Source organism: Patella vulgata, chromosome 7 (assembly GCF_932274485.2).
Source record: "Patella vulgata chromosome 7, xgPatVulg1.2, whole genome shotgun sequence".
In the NCBI taxonomy this organism is placed as follows: Eukaryota; Metazoa; Mollusca; class Gastropoda; family Patellidae; genus Patella; species Patella vulgata.
The window spans coordinates 62,598,435-62,622,003 of NC_065885.2; the positions used below are offsets into that span (position 1 = coordinate 62,598,435).

General features: G+C 38.8%; 1 protein-coding gene across 1 annotated transcript in view; it reads right to left on the reverse strand.

The window, feature by feature from the left end:
- LOC126827519 (uncharacterized) overlaps positions 1-3,407 on the reverse strand; it is a 34,025-nt gene extending 30,618 nt beyond the window's left edge. Inside the window, exon 1 of the mRNA XM_050556946.1 lies at positions 3,253-3,407. Within this exon, the coding sequence (XP_050412903.1) occupies positions 3,253-3,367 (115 nt within the window). The 5' untranslated portion in view covers positions 3,368-3,407. The remainder of the gene's footprint in view (positions 1-3,252) is intronic.
- Between the last annotated feature and the right edge of the window lie 20,162 nt (positions 3,408-23,569).

A 23,569-nucleotide genomic window follows, 5' to 3' on the forward strand; every position in this document is an offset into this window, starting at 1 on the left:
CTGAATATAACTGAATAAAAGGCACAGAAAGGTTGATACAGCTAGAGGTTGACTATAAAACTATTTTGTCAGTACCATTGTTCCCACTAAACTGATTTTTCAATGTGCACGATACCGGTAATGTTAAAAATAAAGTGCTTTGTTTCGTATTACTTTACTCAATATTACGACTGAAATAGGCAATAGGCATACATATCCATGTATTTAACTCTTACATAATCTAATCTATCTAATATATACACTAACAGTAACAGTTGACATCCTGCATATTCAGTGATGTAACGTTGACCTTATAGTGATATCCTGGTCAGAATATATCATTATGTCATGTCCTAAACATCAGACATAAATGGGAACCACACCTACATGTATTAATATATTTTTCAATGACTTTCAAAAATCAAATGGCATTTATTCAAGAAGATTCTAGATCTAAAATTCACTACCTGTGTTTGTTAATATTTGCATACCCTAGGTAGACTGGGTGGCCGAATGGTTTTAACGCATCATGTGGCATGGTTTTGATTCCCCACTTGTATGTGACAAGGAGTAGGGTCACCTATCCAACCTTGTGGGTTTTCTCTGGGCTCTCTGTTTTCCTCTCACACCTAAGAGCCCTATCCTCAAGCGAATCATTTCAATAAAATTGAACCATAATATGTTAGTCCCAAAATGACCTAGTTTGTGTTAAGTGGACGTTAAACCTAGTTTATCTCTCTCTCTCTCCCTGCTAATCCTAATCCTACTATACAGAGCTATTTATGTGTAGGCTACTTTCATTTTCTCTAACTTTTTAATTCACTGAAAAGCAACATGGTTTCTTTATCTTTCAATTCACTGGAAAGCGACATGGTTTGTTGGGTTTTTTTAACCAAGTGTCGAATATCTTAGTAACTAGTATTGTTTAGATTGGGTGGAGAATGTACATTACTCAAGAGCTAAATCTGCCTATTTTAGGGTCCTGATCCCTTAAATGTTATATTAGTTATTAATTAGAGAAGACCATAATCAAAGGCGATTTTACGAGAAAACAAATCAGTTTCAATTACCTATCTCGTTTTGTACATAACGTAGGTCTTGAGTTGGTATTCGAATCGGTTCTCATAAACGCGACGAATTGCCTCGCAAGATGGCTGAAGACTTTATTCTGTTCTTGAAGACATCGCCCAAAAATAAAAACGAGAAGTTGTACCAGTTGCCTGTTCCCAAATGTCCCGTGTTTGTATTAGGAATGTCCATGATATTCATATTTTAATGTAAAATTCAAAAGAAAATGAACTAACGTCAGGCACGTCGTGTCGCTTGTGGGGGTTGCCATCATAAAAATGGAATCGACAATCTGGCAGGCGAGCAAGTTGGAAGATTTGCATAATCAATTTGGCTAATCATCGTGGTAAATACGACAATCAGGTGAAACCAATTCGTCTAATTTTTGCCGTAAATGTTTTTCAATAGGATTTGCAAATCTAATCGGCTTCTCGTAAAAACGTCTCTATTCTCTATTACATCAGATGGCTCTGATTTTAAGTAGATAAGAACGGATCGGACATTCAATTATTTAATTTAGAAATCAAGTAGCTTGATTTGTCCATATCGGCTGACCACAGTTCGGCAGTTTTGTGGCGAGGTGACTTGATTTAACCGGAAGTCGACAAAAGTTTGGCTGTGGTGTATGCCTCATGCACTGCTTTGGAGGCAGCAGCAATCACCTGCGTAAGATGGTCAGGTTATTTAGGAATGCCATAAACCACTAATTATAAAGCATTAAACATTAACCAAATGTTTTGAAGTTGAACTGGAGCTTCGTAAAACCAGATGTTCATATGTTATTTACTGTTTCTCAGTAATATTACTAATAATAATTTTCTGCTTATTTTGCACACTCAGCAAACCTCGGCAGATTCCATTACTCTACATCTAGTCTCGACTGAATGAGGGTAAGTGATATGTATATACGCCTATACAATTCCCTCATAGCACACTGTATGGCGTATGCCCGACTTCATTAGCCCAGTATAGGAGTAGGACGTTAAACCCCATTTCATTTCATTTCCATCAAAATATAATTTCCAAGAAAATTTGGAAGTTTTAACCAAATCCACCATAATTTAACTCATATCACAATAATTTTTATAGATATTTAAAATTATGCTGAATTGTCATTTTGAAATTATAATTGTACCGTAACGTTTTTGTGTCAATGTTTCCCCTCAAGTTGCAATTTCCAGGCAAATTTGGAAGATGTCACCAACCGACATAAGTCGTGTATTGCACGAAATCTCTTCTTTGGAAATTGCATGGAGGAAATTGTATTTTGAGGAACATTTTTGAAACAAAAACTTTATAATTCTAAATTAAAAATGACAATTTGGCACAATGATGAACAGTGTAGGGCCGACTGACTGTATAGGCTAACATAAATTATTAAAGGAGCTAAATCGCTAATATTTTGGGCCTAGAAATTGGCACAAATGGGTCGCAACATATATAATAATGTAATATGAATTTAAATTAACTCTTTTACATTCAATCGTTTCCGTTTTACTGTGAATTGTCATCAGTTATGTTCGGCGAAATACGCCAGAAGTCTCAACCGAAAGACAGTTTCTAGCGTCTGGTTATTCAAGTCAACACCGATAGTATATATTGCGCATGCTCTCCAAATAAGAATATGGCATCACCGTTTGACATGACTTGTGGAATATGTCTAGCCTCATTCTTTGAGCACCTTGTTACAAATGGCGCTGAAACACATCATGGTACACGATTCGTGTACCAATGGTAAATGTTTATTTTGTCTTAAATATTGGATATCAGAAGCCCATCTTTTCCAGGTAAGACCACAACACAAATGCTGATTTAAATTGCAAAAAAAATCGTGTTTTCAATGTCGAAGATTTTGGATGATATTGAGTTACGGACTTAGCTACTTTAATACCGGTATATATGACTAAAATGAGTTGAAATAATTGTGGATTTGGGTGATTTGGGGTAAATCCAGCTAACACACATGATATCCTGACAGTGACAACAAGTTTGCCTGATTATCATTACAAAAAGAAAAGTCTTCCTCACAATTTCTGACTTCCTCCAAATGCGTCGTCTGCACTCGCCTAGCCCTTGACAAGTACGAAGTAGACAATCACAATCCGGGTGTCATCTCACGAGTCACATATTAAGTCACAGTTTCGAATGCTTCATAATTCGAGGATAATAATGTAAAACTACCATTTAAAAGAAAAAGGATATTACCTAATGCTTCCCAAGACTTGTCAGCATCCATGGACCCATATATAGCCCTTGTGACGCTGTACGGTAAGTCGTAGATATAGTCTTCTTGCAGTAGCGTACTTCCCATGTCGGCCATATCCAGGCGCCGTAGACTACAACAACAAGATAAAAATACTTCACCGTTAACCTGGTTAAGAATGTAACACATGTTTTCAATGGCTGGGATATCCCGTGACGTAGCTGATGAATATTTATTAAATTCTACTTCCGGGTTGAATTCAGTATATCTAATTAATCGCACAATCAGCGACACACGTTTACGCGGAAATACATGTAATTTGCAAATTTTTATGTCTTTAAAAGCAGAAATATTTGTGCGCTACGCTATTAGTTCCGCGCCGTCTCCCAAATATCAATTTCGCTCCGACGGGCTTTAATGGAGTAGCAGTGCCACTAGCAGTCGATTTAATTTTTTTATACATGTATAAAAATTATAGGCCTGTATAAGTATTCCCGTGATTTGTGTATTTAATTTATATTGAACAGTAGAACGTTAAACCCCATTTCATTTCATTTATGTTTTTATATATATACTTATACATTATATTTGTATTGTATGTTGTCTTCAATAGATGTTTTGGTACAATAAAATCTTATCTATGTTATGTTGCGTTTTTAAAGCATGCAAATTTAATGTTGGCCCATCATTCTTTATGTTTATTTTGTTCATTAAAATTTTAGACTGGACGTAATTAGTTGGGTTTTGTTTTTCTTTCGACATTTAACTTTAACATCCACGACTCCCCAATGCATTGACTCATGAGTGTCTTGGTGAACAAGATATCGCAGTGACAGCATCGTGCAAGCGGTGTGTGTGCGGGGGGGGGGGGGCTACGTATACTTGAAAGACAATGCGCAGGGCATTCATACTTCAAAAACAATTAATTCCACTTAAAATCAGAAGAATTGCAATACAGAGTAAACTATTCAGGGTTCTTGAAATTTCTGCAGTATCTATCACATTGGTTTCTTTTATAGGGGGTCTAGCTACTAGTCGTTCGGGTGGGACGAAAAACCGAGGTCCCGTGTAAACATTAGCGTGCACATAAAAGGAAATATGAAATGGGGTTTTACGTCCTTCTTTTCTGCACCGACTGGGCCAATGAAGACGGACATTCGCCATACAGCGTGCTATGAGGGAAATTTTGCCCGTACAGTGGCGCTACGGCCTACTCTTATATCGAATTCCCACCGCCAAGGGATCTTTTACGTACACGCCAATGTGTACACGGGGCATCGGTTATTCATCCCTTCCGAACAACTAGACACCAGGCCTTCCGCCATGCACCCCTGACAAGGGCTAAATCCCGATGAACACGCATAAAAGAACTCTTGACAGTTGGAATTCGATACAAGAGAAGGTTGTATAGCACCGCTGCCCGGGCAACATTTCTCTCGTAATACACCGTATTATACCCGTCTTCATTAGCCATATCGGAGCAGAACAGTAAGACGTTAAACCCCAATTCATTGAACTTTTAATTTCCGCCGTGTTAGTATTGGTGGACAAGGGGTTTACACTCAGGCAATCGGATTATTAGGATAGACAGATAACGTGGAAAAAAAATATTGGGAAAATTTGGTTGCCTTATATAGTCGACGCAATAAAGTGCCCTTTTTAAAACCGATGATATTTTGGTCTGGGGCCACTCTATGACTGCTTTCGGGAATAGAACATTATTCGTTTCATCAATTTTTTTCCGGAATCAAAATTTCGTTGGATTGACTAATGGATACAAATTTTAAATCGGCGTTTTAAACAGAGACTAGTCTCTCCGATCTGATCAGCAGTGAATATTCGCGTGGCCGCTACAATCACTGAAATGTGCTATGAGGGAAATTTTGCCCGGACAGCGGCACTACGGCCTATCGAATTCCAACTGTCAAGGGATATTTAACGTGCACGCCAATGTGAACACGGGACCTCGGTTTTTCGTCCCATCCGAAGGACTAGACAGCTGTCCTTGTCAGACCCCCCCCCCACCTGCATCACTGACAAGGGGGAACCACGCCGTAAAATCTAGATGAACTTTCTCGGCCACACAATCACTGAAAGCGGTGACATCGGTGCGGGTTAATTAGCTTACAATATTAACTGATTTCCTTCAGTAAATTAAATTCTAAAACACTTTTGTTGAAGTAGGCCTATTAGAAAAATGGTGTAAATGGGTACATAAAATATACTATTCAAAAAAAGTAGGGGATATTTGATTTTGGGGGCATAATACTAAAATATGCAAATGACTACGAAAAAAGTCACTATAGAACCTAACAGAAGAAACATTTCCAGTTACATGTGACGCCCAAACGCACCAATAGCTACCGCATGGAATGCAGGTGATGCTTGGGGTCATCATGGGGGTCCAACCCAAGATTTGCACGACTCTGACTTTGAATGTTACAGTCATTGTGGCATTGAATTCCAGGGTGGAAACATCAGTTTAATTGTTTTAGTGACCAGAAAACAAATTTTGATATGCGTCGGCTTACCCAAAATGAAAGATTACGTGCCCTCGGCATGCTACAGATCGGCACAACACAGGCGGTTGTGGTGCGGACGATGAATGTTTCTCAGTCTGTCATAAGCAGGCTATGGTCCAGATACCGTGATACACAATCTGTACAGGACAGACCACGCTCAGGTCGACCAAGGGCGACAACTCAAGCCCAGGAACGATTTATCCGTACCTTGGCCTTGAGAAATCGTGTCATCACAGCAAATCAGATCAGCGCTCGTCTTCAAACAGACACTGTTGTGAGAGTGAGTGGCCAGACGATTCGGAATCGACTGCATAGGGGTCACCTTCGCGCCCGACGTCCTCGCGTGATCCCTTGTTTGAGAGATCATCACATTCAGGCAAGACGTCGTTGGTGTAGGGATCGTCAACACTGGGATAATCGACGCTGGAGCAATGTGATGTTTTCAGATGAGTCAAGGTTCACTGTTGATTTTTTGGACAGACGTAGGAGGGTGTGGCGTCGTCGAAACGAGCGCTTCCAAGACGTTAACGTCATCAGACATGATCGATTTGGGGGTGGTTCTGTTATGGTGTGGGGAGGCATCACTGTTGCTGGAAGAACGGCTTTACATGTTGTTGCAGGGCGTGTTACAGGCCGCCGTTTCATCTTCCAGGATGACAACGCAAGATGTCACAGGGCCAGGATCGTTACAGGTTACCTCCAACAACAGAACATCACCACATTACCTTGGCCAGCACTGAGTCCCGACCTCTCCCCCATCGAGCATGTCTGGGACATGCTTGGACAGAGGTTACGTCAACGTCAACAACGTCCTGCCAATGTCCAAGAACTTGCTGCTGCGTTGCAACAGGAATGGGACAATCTGGACCAAAATGACCTTAGACGTCTCATTAGGAGTATGCCACGTCGGATCAATGCTTGTTTGGCAAACAGAGGAGGATTTACCCGTTACTGACTTGGTTGTGATGCTGTGGTAACTTTGCTGTTTGACCCCGGGTATCATTTTACCCTTATAATGGTCAGTCTGTGCCTTACTTAGTCTAACGATCATTTGGAATAAATCGATGAATGTGAACTTCATTTCATTTTGTCATTTGTTTCTTCGTCAGTTTCATTAGGTGACTTTAATAACACTTAAAAATCAAATATCCCCTATTTTTTTTGAATAGTATAGTACGCGACTGCGTAAATATGGAGAGAGAGAGAGTTCAAAATGAATATATTGAAAATTTAATCCAAATTAATTTATTCTTAGCGAAGTTATCACTATTTGAAGTTATGCCAAATGTGACGTAGAATGTTTATTATCGTAGCTGCTAAGCAACGGGGGCCATTGTGTATCAAGCCCCTTAAATCTCGGACAAAGGATGTCCTAGAGAGTTCATTATGCAGATTAAACATCACTGATATAAAATCACTTTGAAATTAACGAGAAAGTGAGACAGAGAGAGAGGGGGGGGGGGTAACGTCCACGTACAACCGCGGAATCGATACCACGCCAGTTGTCTCAATGACAGATCTTGTGATAGGTAGAGAGATCCTGAATAAAAATATTGTTTACTAGCAGGATACCGGAAGTGGTAGACTAACGCCACCTGGCCTATGTTACTCCCCGGTCCGAGCTACCCCTTTAACCCAAATTTCAGACTCGGGGCAGACCTAGTGTAGCCGCCAACCCCGAACAGACCGGCTTCGCTCGGGGGTCATAACTCCGAAACCGGAAGTGGTAGACTAACGCTACCTGGCCTATGTTACTCCCCGGTCCGAGCTGCCCCTAAACCTAGTGTAGCCGCCAACCCCGAACAGACAGACTTCGTTCGGGGGTCATAACTCCGAAACCGGAAGTGGTAGACTAACGCCACCTGGCCTATGTTACTCCCCGGTCCGAGCTACCCCTATATCTCAAATTTTAGAGTCGGGGCAGACCTTGTGTAGCCGCCAACCCCGAGCAGACCGGCTTCGCTCGGGGGTCATAACTCCGAAACCGGAAATGGTAGACTAACGCCACCTGGCCTATGTTACTGCCCGGTCCGAGCTACCCCTATACCCCAAATCTCAGACTCGGGGCAGATGTAGCCGCCAACCCCGAACGGACAGACTTCCCTCGGAGGTCATAACTCCGAAACCGGAAGTGGGAGACTAACGCCACCTGGCCTATGTTACTCCCCGGTCCGAGCTACCCCTATACCCCAAATTTCAGACTCGGGGCAGACCTAGTGTAGCCGCCAACCCCAAACAGACCGGCTTCGCTCGGGGGTCATAACTCCGAAACCGGAAGTGGTAGACTAACGCCACCTGGCCTATGTTACTCCCCGGTCCGAGCTACCCCTATACCCCAAATTTCAGACTCGGGGCAGACCTAGTGTAGCCGCCAACCCCGAACAGACATACAGACAGACAGACAGACAAACGATAGTCACAAATATATACTATTCAAAAAAAGTAGGGGATATTTGATTTTGGGGGCATAATACTAAAATATGCAAATGACTACGAAAAAGGTCACTATAGAACCTAACAGAAGAAACATTTCCAGTTACATGTGACGCCCAAACGCACCAATAGCTACCGCATGGAATGCAGGTGATGCTTGGGATCATCATGGGGGTCCAACCCAAGATTTGCACGACTCTGACTTTGAATGTTACAGTCATTGTGGCATTGAATTCCAGGGTGGAAACATCAGTTTAATTGTTTTAGTGACCAGAAAACAAATTTTGATATGCGTCGGCTTACCCAAAATGAAAGGTTACGTGCCCTTGGCATGCTACAGATCGGCACAACACAGGCGGTTGTGGCGCGGACGATGAATGTTTCTCGGTCTGTCATAAGCAGGCTATGGTCCAGATACCGTGATACACAATCTGTACAGGACAGACCACGCTCAGGTCGACCAAGGGCGACAACTCAAGCCCAGGATCGATTTATCCGTACCTTGGCCTTGAGAAATCGTGTCATCACAGCAAATCAGATCAGCGCTCGTCTTCAAACAGACACTGGTGTGAGAGTGAGTGGCCAGACGATTCGGAATCGACTGCATAGGGGTCACCTTCGCGCCCGACGTCCTCGCGTGATCCCTTGTTTGAGAGATCATCACATTCAGGCAAGACGTCGTTGGTGTAGGGATCGTCAACACTAGGATAATCGACGCTGGAGCAATGTGATGTTTTCAGATGAGTCAAGGTTCACTGTTGATTTTTTGGACAGACGTAGGAGGGTGTGGCGTCGTCGAAACGAGCGCTTCCAAGACGTTAACGTCATCAGACATGATCGATTTGGGGGTGGTTCTGTTATGGTGTGGGGAGGCATCACTGTTGCTGGAAGAACGGCTTTACATGTTGTTGCAGGGCGTGTTACAGGCCAGTACTACCGGGACAACATCTTGGCAGTCCATGTTGTGCCGTTCGCACGACGTCATGGCCGCCGTTTCATCTTCCAGGATGACAAAGCAAGATGTCACAGGGCCAGGATCGTTACAGGTTACCTCCAACAACAGAACATCACCACATTACCTTGGCCAGCACTGAGTCCCGACCTCTCCCCCATCGAGCATGTCTGGGACATGCTTGGACAGAGGTTACGTCAACGTCAACAACGTCCTGCCAATGTCCAAGAACTTGCTGCTGCGTTGCAACAGGAATGGGACAATCTGGACCAAAATGACTTTAGACGTCTCATTAGGAGTATGCCACGTCGGATCAATGCTTGTTTGGCAAACAGAGGAGGATTTACCCGTTACTGACTTGGTTGTGATGCTGTGGTAACTTTGCTGTTTGACCCCGGGTATCATTTTACCCTTATAATGGTCAATCTGTGCCTTACTTAGTCTAACGATCATTTGGAATAAATCGATGAATGTGAACTTCATTTCATTTTGTCATTTGTTTCTTCGTCAGTTTCATTAGGTGACTTTAATAACACTTAAAAATCAAATATCCCCTACTTTTTTTGAATAGTATATATATAGAAGATAAAAAAAACCAAAAACGCGCACGGCTAACAATTCCCCCCCCCCCACCCCCTTCTCGGCGAAGTTTGAAAATGTAGGCCTAACGTCGATCGTTTATTATCGTGACACCGGTACTTGACAATCGAGTCAACTATAATTGTCTTACCTGTCGCACCTGTATTGAATAACATCTGTATCTTGATTACTATATTCGCAATTATATATATCTAAATCATCATCATCATCATCATCGCTGTCAATAATATCCTCAAATATAGGTCTAATCTTCATTTTCATGAGTCCTTGGAAGCTCTTAAATAACTGGTTTTAACAAATATTAATCGTATGTTCGTGACTGAGCTATCTAATCAAGACGCATAAACCAGTAATCTGAAATGAATACAAATTCATATTTTCCCCATAAAATAATATTGTCATGAGATCGACCGAATTCAGCACACTGTTTTCATCCTTATCAAAGCGGGTTTGTTCCATTAAAATTTACTGTTCTTTATTTATTTATTTATTTATTTATTTTTTTTATTTATTTTTTTTTTATTTTTTTTTTTTGAGCGGCATTTAGCAATTGACACGTCATAAACACAAACAAAAGGGTCACTCCATATCAAGTGGGCCACGGGTGGGAAATCGACCCCCCTCGAAAAAATCTGGAAAAAATACATAATATTGTAAACGTAAAAACCGGAAACTGCGCAAAATTTGTGGTCTGTAGCTTAAAAATTGACTGAGATACGGGAGTTTGAGTTTCATGCGTTACTGATAAGTTTTCGAAACAAAATATGTATCAATAATTTACTCGAGTTTCAGATATCTTAGTTTTACCTTTCTATAGTGAAGAAATTTTTGCGTAGATGTATACGAATCTGCAATGCCCTGTTTCACAAAAACTTAAACTAAAATCACTAAAATAGATTTTAACTAAAATTAAAATGAAATTTTAAATTTTATGCGTTTCACGAAGATCGATTGTAACTTAAAATGCAATTTTAGATTTTAGTTAAAATTGCTTGCGTCCGCGCAGTGCACAATTCCGGCGAGGGCACTTATAATAGGGTGTAAGCATGAACGCTTCGGAACTGAAAACTGTTGCCAGGTTGGACTAACGGTTACAATACCAATGAGGAGAGTTTCATACGTTGTAGCGATGTCTGCACATGGTCAGACGATGAAATAAATAAGTTTATTGCGTATTATTCATTTTGAAATGTATCTTTGGGTTGGCCCTGAACCTGCATGTCGCTTTCGTGACCTTGGCATTTGATTTACTCGCTGGCTTCAATGGAAATAATGCGTATCGATAATCAAAATAGCTATCATGTTTGATCCGATTCCCTTTTCTATTTCCATTACTTTTACACCGAAAAACTAGCGGTTATCCGTCCGTACTGTGTCCACATGGAACTTCCTACTTTCTATTAGGGTTAGGGTCAGGTATTTAAGATTAAAACCTATACAAAAATGGGAGTCACATCAAACATGAATGCCAACTAAATCGCTTGAATTTCGTAGTTTTATGGTATTTTGGATAACAGAAACTATTGAGAATTGTCACAAACATGTGACTGTAAATTATTGTCGAATTTTAAAAGTATTTAACAACTTTTAAACTAATACATGAAATAGCCAATGCCTAGCTTTGAAATGTCAGTCCCCTGGACCCTTTCAATAATAGTTTGAAAAGCCAAAGTGTCACACTCCTTATTGGATAATGCCTATCTATCTTACTAAATTAAAATTATTTCCCTGCAATATAAAATACCCTTGGCTCCTATATAAAACTTCTCTGATTTACGCTGTGTTATTAACGGACGCCTTTATTAAGAAATAATAATAAATTCATGATATTAAAATTTGATTCCAAATAGGCCCATAAAATGTTTCAATAAAAACATTTGAGATTATTGATTATCTTTTTACAAATCATCATAACCCCAAACCCATATGAGTAAATACTTTGCATATATGGCGTGTCTAGTATTATAGGACTGTAGGCCTTCTAATACCACGAAATTGGCAATTTTAAACAATTGTAGGCCTAAAAAGATATTTTTTATAGACGTTAGATATGTATGGAAGACCAAATGGGACAATATTCATGATTCTTGTTTCTACATTCCAGTTTGAACATTTTAGACATGAACGCAACATTCTAAACTAATGATTCTTGTTTCTACATTCTTATGTCAACATTTCATGCACAAAATCAACATTTTAAACAAAAAATTGACTTTATGTTTCATTTTCGGCGTTTTATCGGTAACTTTTATATATCATTAAATATTAAAATTAAAAAATAATTTCTTAATTTTACACGACAAAGAAATCAATTCATTGGTTTCTGAAAGTATCAAAAAAAATTCTGGAATTTGAACTCTTATGAAAATATTTTCTACGTTTTAAAAAGTCTTGAAGTTAAAATTTCTAATCTATAGTCTGTATAAAAGTTGTACACATACGCTAACGCCCTCTGGTGTAATAATGTTGATAATTCATTATATTTTTCTGGACATTTTCATTTCAAGATTTTAACTTCAAGACTTTTTGAAACGCAGAAAATATTTTCATAAGAGTTCAAATTCCAGATTTTTTTTTTAGATACTTTCAGAAACCAAAATAATTGATTTCTTTGTCGTGTAAAATTAAGAAATTATTTTTTAATTTTAATATTTAATGATATATAAAAGTTACCGATAAAACGCCGAAAATGAAACATAAAGTCAATTTTTTGTTTAAAATGTTGATTTTGTGCATGAAATGTTGACAAAGGAATGTAGAAACAAGAATCATTAGTTTAGAATGTTGCGTTCGTGTCTAAAATGTTCAAACTGGAATGTAGAAACAAGAATCATGAATATTGTCCCATTTGGTCTTCTATAGATATGAAGTGGCAATATTATTATTCTAAATATATCTATATGTCGCAATATATCTAACAACGTAGTTCTAATCAATGTTTGTTAATGTCGTGATTTTAAGTTAGGAGAGGGTGACGGCTGTCCTAAGTTAAAATTGATTTTAGTTAAAATTGTCCCTAAAATAGTTTTGTGAAACGCCTCTATTTTAAGTTAAGATAAAATTTTATTTTAAAATATTATTATAGTGGATTTTATCTAAAATGCTTAAAATCGTTTTGTGAAACGCATCCATCTTATGTTAGGATGGAATTTTAGTTTAAGACGATTTTAGGGAGATTTAAGTTTTTGTGAAACAGGGCTCTGGTGGTAGGGATTGCATGATACATGGCCATAAAAACCGAAAAGAATTCGGCCTATCCAGAGGTTTGCCGGTAGTACCACATAAGAAACATATGAAAACGCATCAGTCTTCACTAGATTCCCAGAAAATTGGGGGGGGGGGGGGGTGGATGGCTGAATGGTTAGCGTGCGCGCGCTGTATCTTATAGTCTGTCATTGAGTCGACTGGCGTGGTTTCGAATCCCCGGTTGTACGTGACAGTTTTCTCCGGGTCCTCCGGTTTCTTCCCACTGCTAAAGACCCCTAGGCGCAAGCGAATTATTGAAATAAAATTAAACCATATTATTATGTTAGTCCCGAAATGACCTAGTTTGTGTCGAGTGAACGTCAAACCCCATTTCTCTGTCTCTCTTCCCAGAAAATTGGCCTCGAATATGGTTTCAGAGACAGATGTTTGAAAATTGCCTCGTATTTTCGAGCTGATAGAACCCGGTAGATGAGCACCTAAAAATCTGAAACTGGGTGTAATTATAGTTTGTACTAATGTCTCTAACATATGTTTCCCATGCCATCTCAATATTCTTTTCGATTTGTTCAAAATCTGTGTTTTGGGTCATTCCATGTCAATTATCACCCAATGAGTTAAACCGTATCCCCTTCCATTTTGCTGAAATTTGGTTTATATGTTTATTAGGGCTAAAAAAAAATCTGACATTCGAAATTTTAGCTTGAGCCGACTAACAGTTCTTGAGATACGGTCCATCCAATTTGGGGGATTTCGGACAAAATGGGCGTGGCCTCCATTATTCAAATGACCATAACCCAGTAACCGATAGGTCAAAATTGCTGGAATAAGTATTTCTGGAATGGGAATTCCAAAAGGATTCTAGATCTACATCCAGGTGTGTTTTAAAGAGAGAATACCTTTTGAGCTAGTGATCCTTCCCGAAAGAAAAATTGGCCAATTTCTTTTTAACGTTAATTTATATACTTAAATCCACTGTCATTAACAAATACCCCGAGAAACATTGGACGTCCCATTTAAAATTACAAAAAGCTTCAAGTCTCTGATTGTCATATGAGATACTAGTGGTTGACCTGGCGCTGCACAGGTTGCATCCGTAACTCAGAAACCAGAAGTGGTAGGCCATTTCCACCAGGCCTATGTTACTCCCTGGTTCGAGCTATCACTAAACACCAAATTTCAGCCTCGGGACAGCCCTGGTGTAGTGGCCAACGATGAACAGACCGACAAACCAACAAACGACAGTCACAAATATTAGTATAGATTTACAATCTCTAAAAGAGAGAGAGAGAGAGAGAGAAACTTGGTGATTTCGGGACTAACATATGCTATGCTTTTTATTTCAATAATTCGATTACGCTATGGGTTTTTAGCAGTGGGAGGAAATCGGGGGACCCAGAGAAAACCGAAAAATTATAGCAATCTTCAGAATTTGATTTTAGATCTTTTTATGGCTATACAAAGGGAGAAAAGATGGAATTATTTTATGATGTTTTGGTCCACGAAGAAACGTTGGGTCGGAGGACATCGATCACAAGAGCATTTGTCTCTCGGTTATCTTGTTTTATGGGAAATGAAATGAAATGAAATGAGGTTTAACGTCCTACTGTTCTGCTCCAAACTGGGCTAATGAAGACGGGCATACGCCATACAGTGTGCTATCAGGGGAAATTTTGCCCGGACAGCGGCACTACGGCCTACTCTTCTATCGAATTCCAACTGTCATGGGATCTTTAACGTGCACGCCAATGTGTACACGGGACCTCGGTTTTTCGTCCCATCCGAACGACTAGACAGCTGTCCTTGTCAGGCCCTCCGTCCTGCATCACTGACAAGGGGGAACCACGCCGGAAAATCTGGATGAACTTTCTCGAACACCCGACCTCCAGACTAGCGAGCCAGCGCCTTACCCATCGTGATCCCCGTTTTATGGGAAAAGTACGGCAATAAGAACGATGACGGTTAGATTTCCGATGGTGAAAATACAAGCTGTGAGAGAATTGTCCATTCCTGTGATCTGCCGTAATAATCTTTAACTCGAAAAATCCGTGAGTGGTCTTTGGTCCGAGTTGCCCGGATACCATACCGAAGACCATTCAACTTTTTATTAAAAGCAAGAAAAGAAATTCGTTTTATTTTTGGCATGCCAGGGTAGTCTTTATAAAAACTGTCTCCAATCTGATTAAAATACAGATCTATATTTCGTTTCGGTTTTTTATACTTTCGGTGGCCTGCACTTGTGTAGTAAAGACAAGTAAAACGAAGTTTTGACCTATAACGAAACGAATTAATAGGATCTGTGTTTTAATCAGATTGCAAACTGCTCGACTAAAAGAAAGAGATACTCGACTCTCAAATTAAACTATAGACTTTTAATCCTCAATGAGTTCAATTTTCATTTTGTGAAGCCATTATTTTTTTTTTCAGATCGGGAGTCGTTGTTGTTCTTGGTTCACTAAGGATAGGCCTACATTATTCAAGAGCTAAATCTGCCTATTGTAATTGCGGGCCTTTCTTTAGGCCTGAATGTTACCGAAACTATTAATTAGACATTTATTAACATGACAAGACCATAATCAACTCTCGATGCTTTCGGATACGCGAGATTTTAACTAGATTGGAACGGTTCGGCCATTTAATGATTTAATTTAAAATGGATAAGCTAGTCTTAAGTCTCGAATATACTAGTAACGTAGAGAGGTGGGGTTTAAATTCCACTTGACACAAACTAGGTCATTTCGGGACTAACACTTTTATTTTTTATTCTATTTTTTTTTTTTTTTTTTTGTATTCTATAAGTCGCTTGCGCGTTGGGGGATTTAGCAGTTGGAGGAAACCCGGGGGACCCGTAGAAAAACTCACGAGGTTGGACAGGCGACCCTACTCCTTGTCAAGTACAACCGGGGAATCGAAACCACGCCAGTTGACTCAATGACAGACCTTATAATACAGCGCGCAGGTGCTAACCATTCGGTCATCCGACCCCCCTACGATAATAAGAGTAGACCGTAGCGTCGCTGCCGGGGCGAAACTTTCCTTTGAGCAAACTTTATGGCGAATGCCGCGGTCTTCATTTGGCGAATGCCGATCTTCATTAGCCCCTTTGATTCAGAAAAGTAGATATTAATACCCAAATGAATATGACATCCTAATTAAATAAAAGAAACAAATTATGATCAAAGAAGTAAAAAAAAATTGTTTTTGAATTAAACGAATAGGTGCTTATTTTACCTTTTTTCCCCCGACAGTTTTTGTTCCAACGTTCAACCATTTTGCTGTTTTTATTAGAAGTCCATATTTATTTGTGTTTCAATTAAACGTAACAAAATACGTGTTCTGCAATAGTTTTGATCCAACGTTCAACCATTTTTTTTCTGTTTCTATTAGAAATGGATATTTTTGTTTTTAAATTAAATGTATTTATAAACGTAACAAAAAATTGTCAAGTATTTTACCTGTTTTGCGATAGTTTTTGATCCAACGTTCAACCATTTTGCCGTTTCTAAAATCAATGGGTATAAATAAATGCTCTAGCGACACATCAAATATTTTATTTACGCATTTCAAAGGTTCATCGAAATCTTCCTGCATCTTATAAACTAATAAACAAAAAGAATGAGATTTTATTGACCAAAACGACCAAGACTTCTCATTGGTCGAGCTGCTACTATATTAAACCAATGGATGGATAATACTGATAGCTGATTGAACACGTATTCACGGATCCGGGATGCGTGTGTGAGAGTAGTTGTATTTTACGTCCGCTTCCACCGAGGTGATATCGCAGACAATAACATATTAGATACATAGTGAGATTATTTACAATGTGATTAGTGAAAAAAGGGATTAAAGGAATGATTTAATTTTATATATATGCACAGAAGACATTGCGACGAGTGACGGGACGAGACGTTATAGAACATTAAGTGCAAGAGGATAAAGTGCGAGGACGGATCCGGCTTTTTCAGCGCTTTATACATAGACGAGTATACGCGTATTATATGCAGAGCGATTTATCTACGCAATAAGCCACGCCCCTGCACGTACACTTTGAGTTCTAATTGTAATACATTATAAGATTGATAGGCGAAATCAATAAATGATTGGACTACTACTGTCACAAATATATTTAGAGAGAGAGAGAGAGAGAGAGAGGGGGGGGGGATTTTAACATCCACTCGACACAAACTGAGTCATTTCGGAACTTCTTTCAATAATTCGCTTGCGCGTAGGGGTCTGTAGTTACAGCAGTGGGTTGGGATCTGGAGGATCCGGATCAAACCCACGAGGTTGGACAGGCGACCCTAATCCCTGTCACTTGACTCAGACAGGCTTTCTTATCCAACGCGCACGCGGTTTTTTCTTTTTTTTTCTTTTTTTTTTGTTGGAATGGTTAGCACGTGCGCGCTGTATCATAAGGTCTTTCATTGAGGTCGCCTGTCCAACCTCGTGGGTTTTCTCCGGGTCCTCCGGTTTCCTCCCATTGGAAAAGACCCCTACCGGCAACCGAATTATTGAAATATAATTGAACCACGTGTTAGTCCCGAAATGACATAGTTTGTGTCGAGTGGACGTTACTCTCTCTCTCTCTCTCTCTCTCTCTCTCTGTCTCTCTCTTACTGTCTATTAAACATACATTATACAAGAGCTAAATCTGCCTATTGTAGGTTTTTCTTTAGGCCTGGAACATTATCTATATTTTTAATTAGACATTTATTATTAACTTATTAAGACCATCATCAACTCTCGATGTCATCGCTAGCCTGCGATCTTTACTGGATTTGAAAATATTTTTACAATTGGATGTGATTCGCTATTAATTATATTAATCCATTCAGCACGTATGGCATTACAGATTATATTATACTGATTTGCTTTAATAGTATGGCTAATATCAATATCTTCATATTCAGACATGTCTATAATAAATACAAGGGGAAGTAATCCAGGTATAACACAGTGTGAAATATCAGCTATTTTAGTGATATTACACATTATGAATAAATTAAAATGAAATGAAATGGGTTTAACGTCCTATTGTTCTGCTCCGACTGGGCTAATGAAGACAGGCATACAGTGTGATATGAGGGAAATTTTTGCCCGGGCAGTGGCGCTATTGCCTACTCTTATATCGAATTCCCATTGCCAAGGAATCTTTTACGTGCACACCAATTTATACACGGGTTCTCGGTTTTCCATTCCATTCGAACCACTAGACAGCTATCCTTGTCAGGTCCTCTGCCCTGCACCACTGACAAGTTGAAACCACGCCAGAAAAATCCTGATGAACTTTCGAACATGGAATAAATTACAAGACCTTGGGCTGTCATTATGTAATACAAAGGGTTTGATTCATACTGCTGTTATATGTACATAGTTTGGTACGAATTTAACTATTTATAATACCCCATACTATGAGTAAATTGACGTAGAAGGGACAAAACTCTTTTTAAACATATTTTAATATATGGAAAATACTTCAATATCTAACTTTAGATTTAAATATTATGATAGGAAATATGACATCAAATGTTTCCATACACAGTTAAAGTTGGGATAGACATATCATCTTTTTAGCCATACTAATCTACAGTGGGTTGGGGGAAGGGGTGGGGTGGCTGGACGAATGGTTAGCACGTGCGCGCTGTATCAAAAGGTCTGTCATTGAGTCAACTGGTGTGGTTTTGATTCCCCGGATGTACATGACAAGGAGTAGGATCGCCTGTCCAACCTCGTGGTTTCGATTCCCCGGATGTACACGACAAGGAGTAGGATCGCCTGTCCAACCTCGTGGGTTTTCTCCGGGTCCTCCGGTTTCCTCCCACGGCTAAAGACCCCTACGCGCAAGCGAAATATTGAAATAACATTGAACCGAATGTTAGTCCCGAAATGACCTAGTTTGTGTCGAGTGGACGTTAAACCTCCCTCTCTCTCTCTCTCTCTCTCGATAGAAAAATTTATATCACTGGCAACAGAGTCAGGAATATCAAAAACTCTTAGGGCATATCATTATCTAGGCTCAAAAATCCCATTAAAGGGGCACGATGGGAGATTAGGTAAAGGCCTGACAGTTCTTGCTAGTTAAAAACTAGATAATGTAAATAGAATATGTTGAAATTTTCAGTCAAATTGCTCCACTCTGAATCGAAATATTAGCGAATGAATTTTAGGCCTAGCCTCGATCATCATTACTAAAGTCGTACGATAAAAAACAAAGTCTCGATTATTCATTTTGGCTTTAAAGATACTTTCCCAGAAAAAGTATTTATCGGGTGGTTATTTCCAATAAAAGTATGTCAAATTTGGTATAAATGGAAAGTATAGACACCCAATCTGGTTAAAACACAGATCCTATTTCGTTTCGTTTTTATAGTTCAAAATTTCGTTTTACTTGTCTTTACTACACTTGGAACTGGAAGACTTGTTATTTAACTCGTGTTCTGAATGGTGTCAGAGATAAGCCAATGAAACGGTCTGTTACGGCGAGCTTTAGGCGTGTTTTGTACGGAACTGTGGGTAATCCACTAGTAAAATCAATGCTGATTGGTTAATCAAACCTCAACAGATTCCAGTACCCTACATCTAATCTCGGCTGTATGACCAAGTCCGCCATTAGAACTACTTTCAAGTTCCCGGATTACAATGGCGTTGTCCATGACGACTAATGACGTCATTGATGACGACGTATATGAAGAATGTTTTATCATACAAAATTTTCAAAGTTTGAAGCTGTTTTTTTTTCAAGTTTATACGATTTTCTCTAGACAAGGACAAATTTGTACTGAAAATTCTACACACTCTTCGAACGACGCAATTTTGAAAACTTCTTTCTAAACGCGGGCAAGTTTCCCTTATAAGTAAACCGGTGCCGCATCGCAAATGTATAGGCGTGGGTGCATATCACTTACTGTCATACAGCCGAGGCTAGATGTAGGGTTCCGGAATCTGTCGAGGTTTGCCGAGTGACAGGCCCCTGTATTTTAATCAGATTGTATAGACACCCAATCTTACTAGAAAAATACTGGATAAACCGAAAAACGCCCATGAGGCAAGCACTGGACAAAATTGTCAGGGTATCACTAACTGGCAACCCCTACTGTTATCTGCAAGCTTATTGTGTGCCAGCTTAAAGGGACTATTCCGATTTGAACCGAGTCTCAAAAATAAAAGTGTGTATGAAATAGAGGCATGGGTATTTACCTTGTCTCAAAGTTTCAGATCAAAATATTGGTCGTTTGGACGTGAATGTCAAAACTGCTTATCCGGGCACGTAACCCTTTTAAGATTTCGGTTCATTTTAAGTGCGGGTGCGGTTGTTATTTCTTGATCAAATGGTTAGGCGGTTTTGGGAACATTGAGGGGTGTTGACAGAAATAATTCAGAATTAACTTAGACCTCAATATGTATGGTAAATGTACAGTAGGTAATGATAAATACATTCTGAAAAAAAAAAGACCTAAGATGGGCAGATTTAGCTCTTGCATAATGTATGTTTAAAGGGATAATAACACTCTGGCTGGCTTGACAACTCCAGAAAATAAATAATAGCTTTATTCTAAGTACTCGATGTGTTAGTGTCCTACCTGTTGTGTAAATTATCCATTAAATCCTATTTTACTTGTCCAGAGGGTTCAAAAATATTTTTAAATCCAAGTCACATTTGAAAAGCTTTCCGTCAGGCTTTTCAAATCATTTAGTTGAATTTTTCCAATTTTTTAAATTAGGTGTGTTAAGATGAAATTTATATCACCAATTAATTGGAATATTGTAAAATAGTACAATTTGTTGACCAGAATAAAGATTAGGACATATTATTCAGTTACAACAAGAGTGGTATTGGGCCTTTAAAGGGACAATAACACTCTTGCTGGCTTGACAGCTCCAGAAAATAAAAAATAGCCTTATTCTAAGTACTAGATGTGTTAGGGTCCTACCTGTTGTGTAAATTATCCATTAAATCCTATTTTACTTGTCCAGAGGGTTCAAAAATATTTTAAAATCCAAGTCACATTTGAAAAGCTTTACGTCAGGCTTTTCAAATCATTTAGTTGAATTTTTCCAATTTTTTTCAAATTAGGTGTGTTAAGATGAAATTTGTATCATCAATTAATTGGAATATTGTAAAATAGTACAATTTGTTGACCAGAATAAATAAGATTAGGACATATTATTCAGTTACAACAAGAGTGGTATTGAGCCTTTAAAGGGACAATAACACTCTTGCTGGCTTGACAGCCCCAGAAAATAAAAAATAGCCTTATTCTAAGTACTAGATGTGTTAGGGTCCTACCTGTCGTGTAAATTATCCATTAAATCCTATTTTACTTGTCCAGAGGGTTCAAAAATATTTTAAAATCCAAGTCACATTTGAAAAGCTTTACGTCAGGCTTTTCAAATCATTTAGTTGAATTTTTCCAATTTTTTAAATTAGGTGTGTTAAGATGAAATTTATATCACCAATTAATTGGAATATTGTAAAATAGTACAATTTGTTGACCAGAATAAAGATTAGGACATATTATTCAGTTACAACAAGAGTGGTATTGAGCCTTTAAAGGGACAATAACACTCTTGCTGGCTTGACAGCTCCAGAAAATAAAAAATAGCCTTATTCTAAGTACTAGATGTGTTAGGGTCCTACCTGTTGTGTAAATTATCCATTAAATCCTATTTTACTTGTCCAGAGGGTTCAAAAATATTTTAAAATCCAAGTCACATTTGAAAAGCTTTACGTCAGGCTTTTCAAATCATTTAGTTGAATTTTTCCAGTTTTTTTTTAAATTAGGTGTGTTAAGATGAAATTTGTATCATCAATTAATTGGAATATTGTAAAATAGAGCAATTTGTTGACCAGAATAAAGATTGGGACAATAAGAGTGGTATTGAGCCTTTAAGGATAGCCTTCTCTGGTTCCGAATATTGAGTATATTTTTGATAACGTCTAACTCTATTGTCCCAGTTATATATACATGAATCCTAGTAGTAGTATCCTGGTGTTTAGGATACATGAATCCTTTTCTGGTCCAAATTAATATTCAAGGGTAAGTTAATATCTATCTATACCTTTAGTCGCTCCAATAGGCAGCAGTTCAGATTTTTCCCTCATTCATTTTTTTCCCGGACGCCTCACAATAAATTTTCATATTTTTAAAGGTGTTAATAACCGAGTAAATTATGGACGGCTATAGACTATTTAGCTGTGTTTACCCCACTGTGCCAGTGTTTAATCCCCGAACAGTTAATGATTATCGGATTATAATTAACACCTTAATCAAGTGGGCCAGTTTCATGGTGTAGAGAACTGTGTTCAGCAGATTAATCATTTAGCATATGGCATGTGAAGTGTGTTTATCATATTTATCATGATGATGAGCTCTTTTCAGAGGATACTATGCACTGTATGGAACCACTGTGATTTGTCAACACTGATCTGACAGATACTTAGTAGGCTTGTAAAATTAATTTTAGAATTATTGAAAATGTATATTTTATAGGAAAATGTTTGTAAGTGAATGGAAAATGATTAAAGGAAATGTTTAAATGATAACTTGTACATTCTTAGCTAAAATGATAAAAATGTATAATAATGTGTAAAAAAGTTGATGTGAAATGGAATAAAGTATTGAATTGAACTGTCTTTCAGTGAACTGTTTTAATCCTCTGGTAGACCCTTAATTAATCCTAACTAATCCCCATTGTTGCATCGTTAATTGTTAATTAATCCCTTAACAAAGGAACTGGCATTGTGGGGGTAAAAGCTATACCTTTAATAGACACTGCTTTCTTAACAGTCAATAACATTAATTGGTTTAGCTGTCATATAGTTCATCAACATCATCCAGTCTCTCTCGAGATTTTAATCCTAGTATACTGGCGATAAGACATCTGATTTCACTCGTGAAGATTGTTCTTCCGCAATGATCCAATATTTATGGTGGCTGATTGGTATCATGTCGTAATGTCGTGATGTCACCTTTCGTAACGCGACAACCCGACATCACGACATTTCTACCCGACAACACGACAACCCAACATCACGACATTTCTACCCGACATCACGACATTTTTACCCGAAATTACGACACTAAAAATGTCGTGATGTCGGGTAAAAATGTCGTGATTTCGGGTAAAAATGTCGTGATGTCGGGTAAAAATGTCGTGGTGTCGGGTTGTCGTGATGTCGGGTTGTCGTGATGTCGGGTTGTCGGGTTGTCGACTTTCATGATCAATGTTATTCATAACAAAAAACTGGCAAGTAAGAAAATGGTTGATCAAGTGGAAGTAGATTCACATTCGTTGCATTCGTATTTATTTGTATACGTCCACATTCATAATGTGAACCGTCTTCATTAGCTCAGTCGGAGCAGAACAGTAGGACGTTGAACCCCATTCCATTTCATAATGTGAACATATTATGAAGCCGCCCTTGTCTGTGTGTCTGTCATTGAGTCAAGTGGTGTGGTTTCCAGCCCAAGCTTGTACATGACAAAGAGCAGGGTCGTCTGTCTAACCTCGTGGGTTTTCTCCGGGTCCTCCGGTTTGCTTCCACTGCTGAAGACCCCTACGCGCAAGCGAATTATTGAAATAAAATTGAACCATATGTTAGTC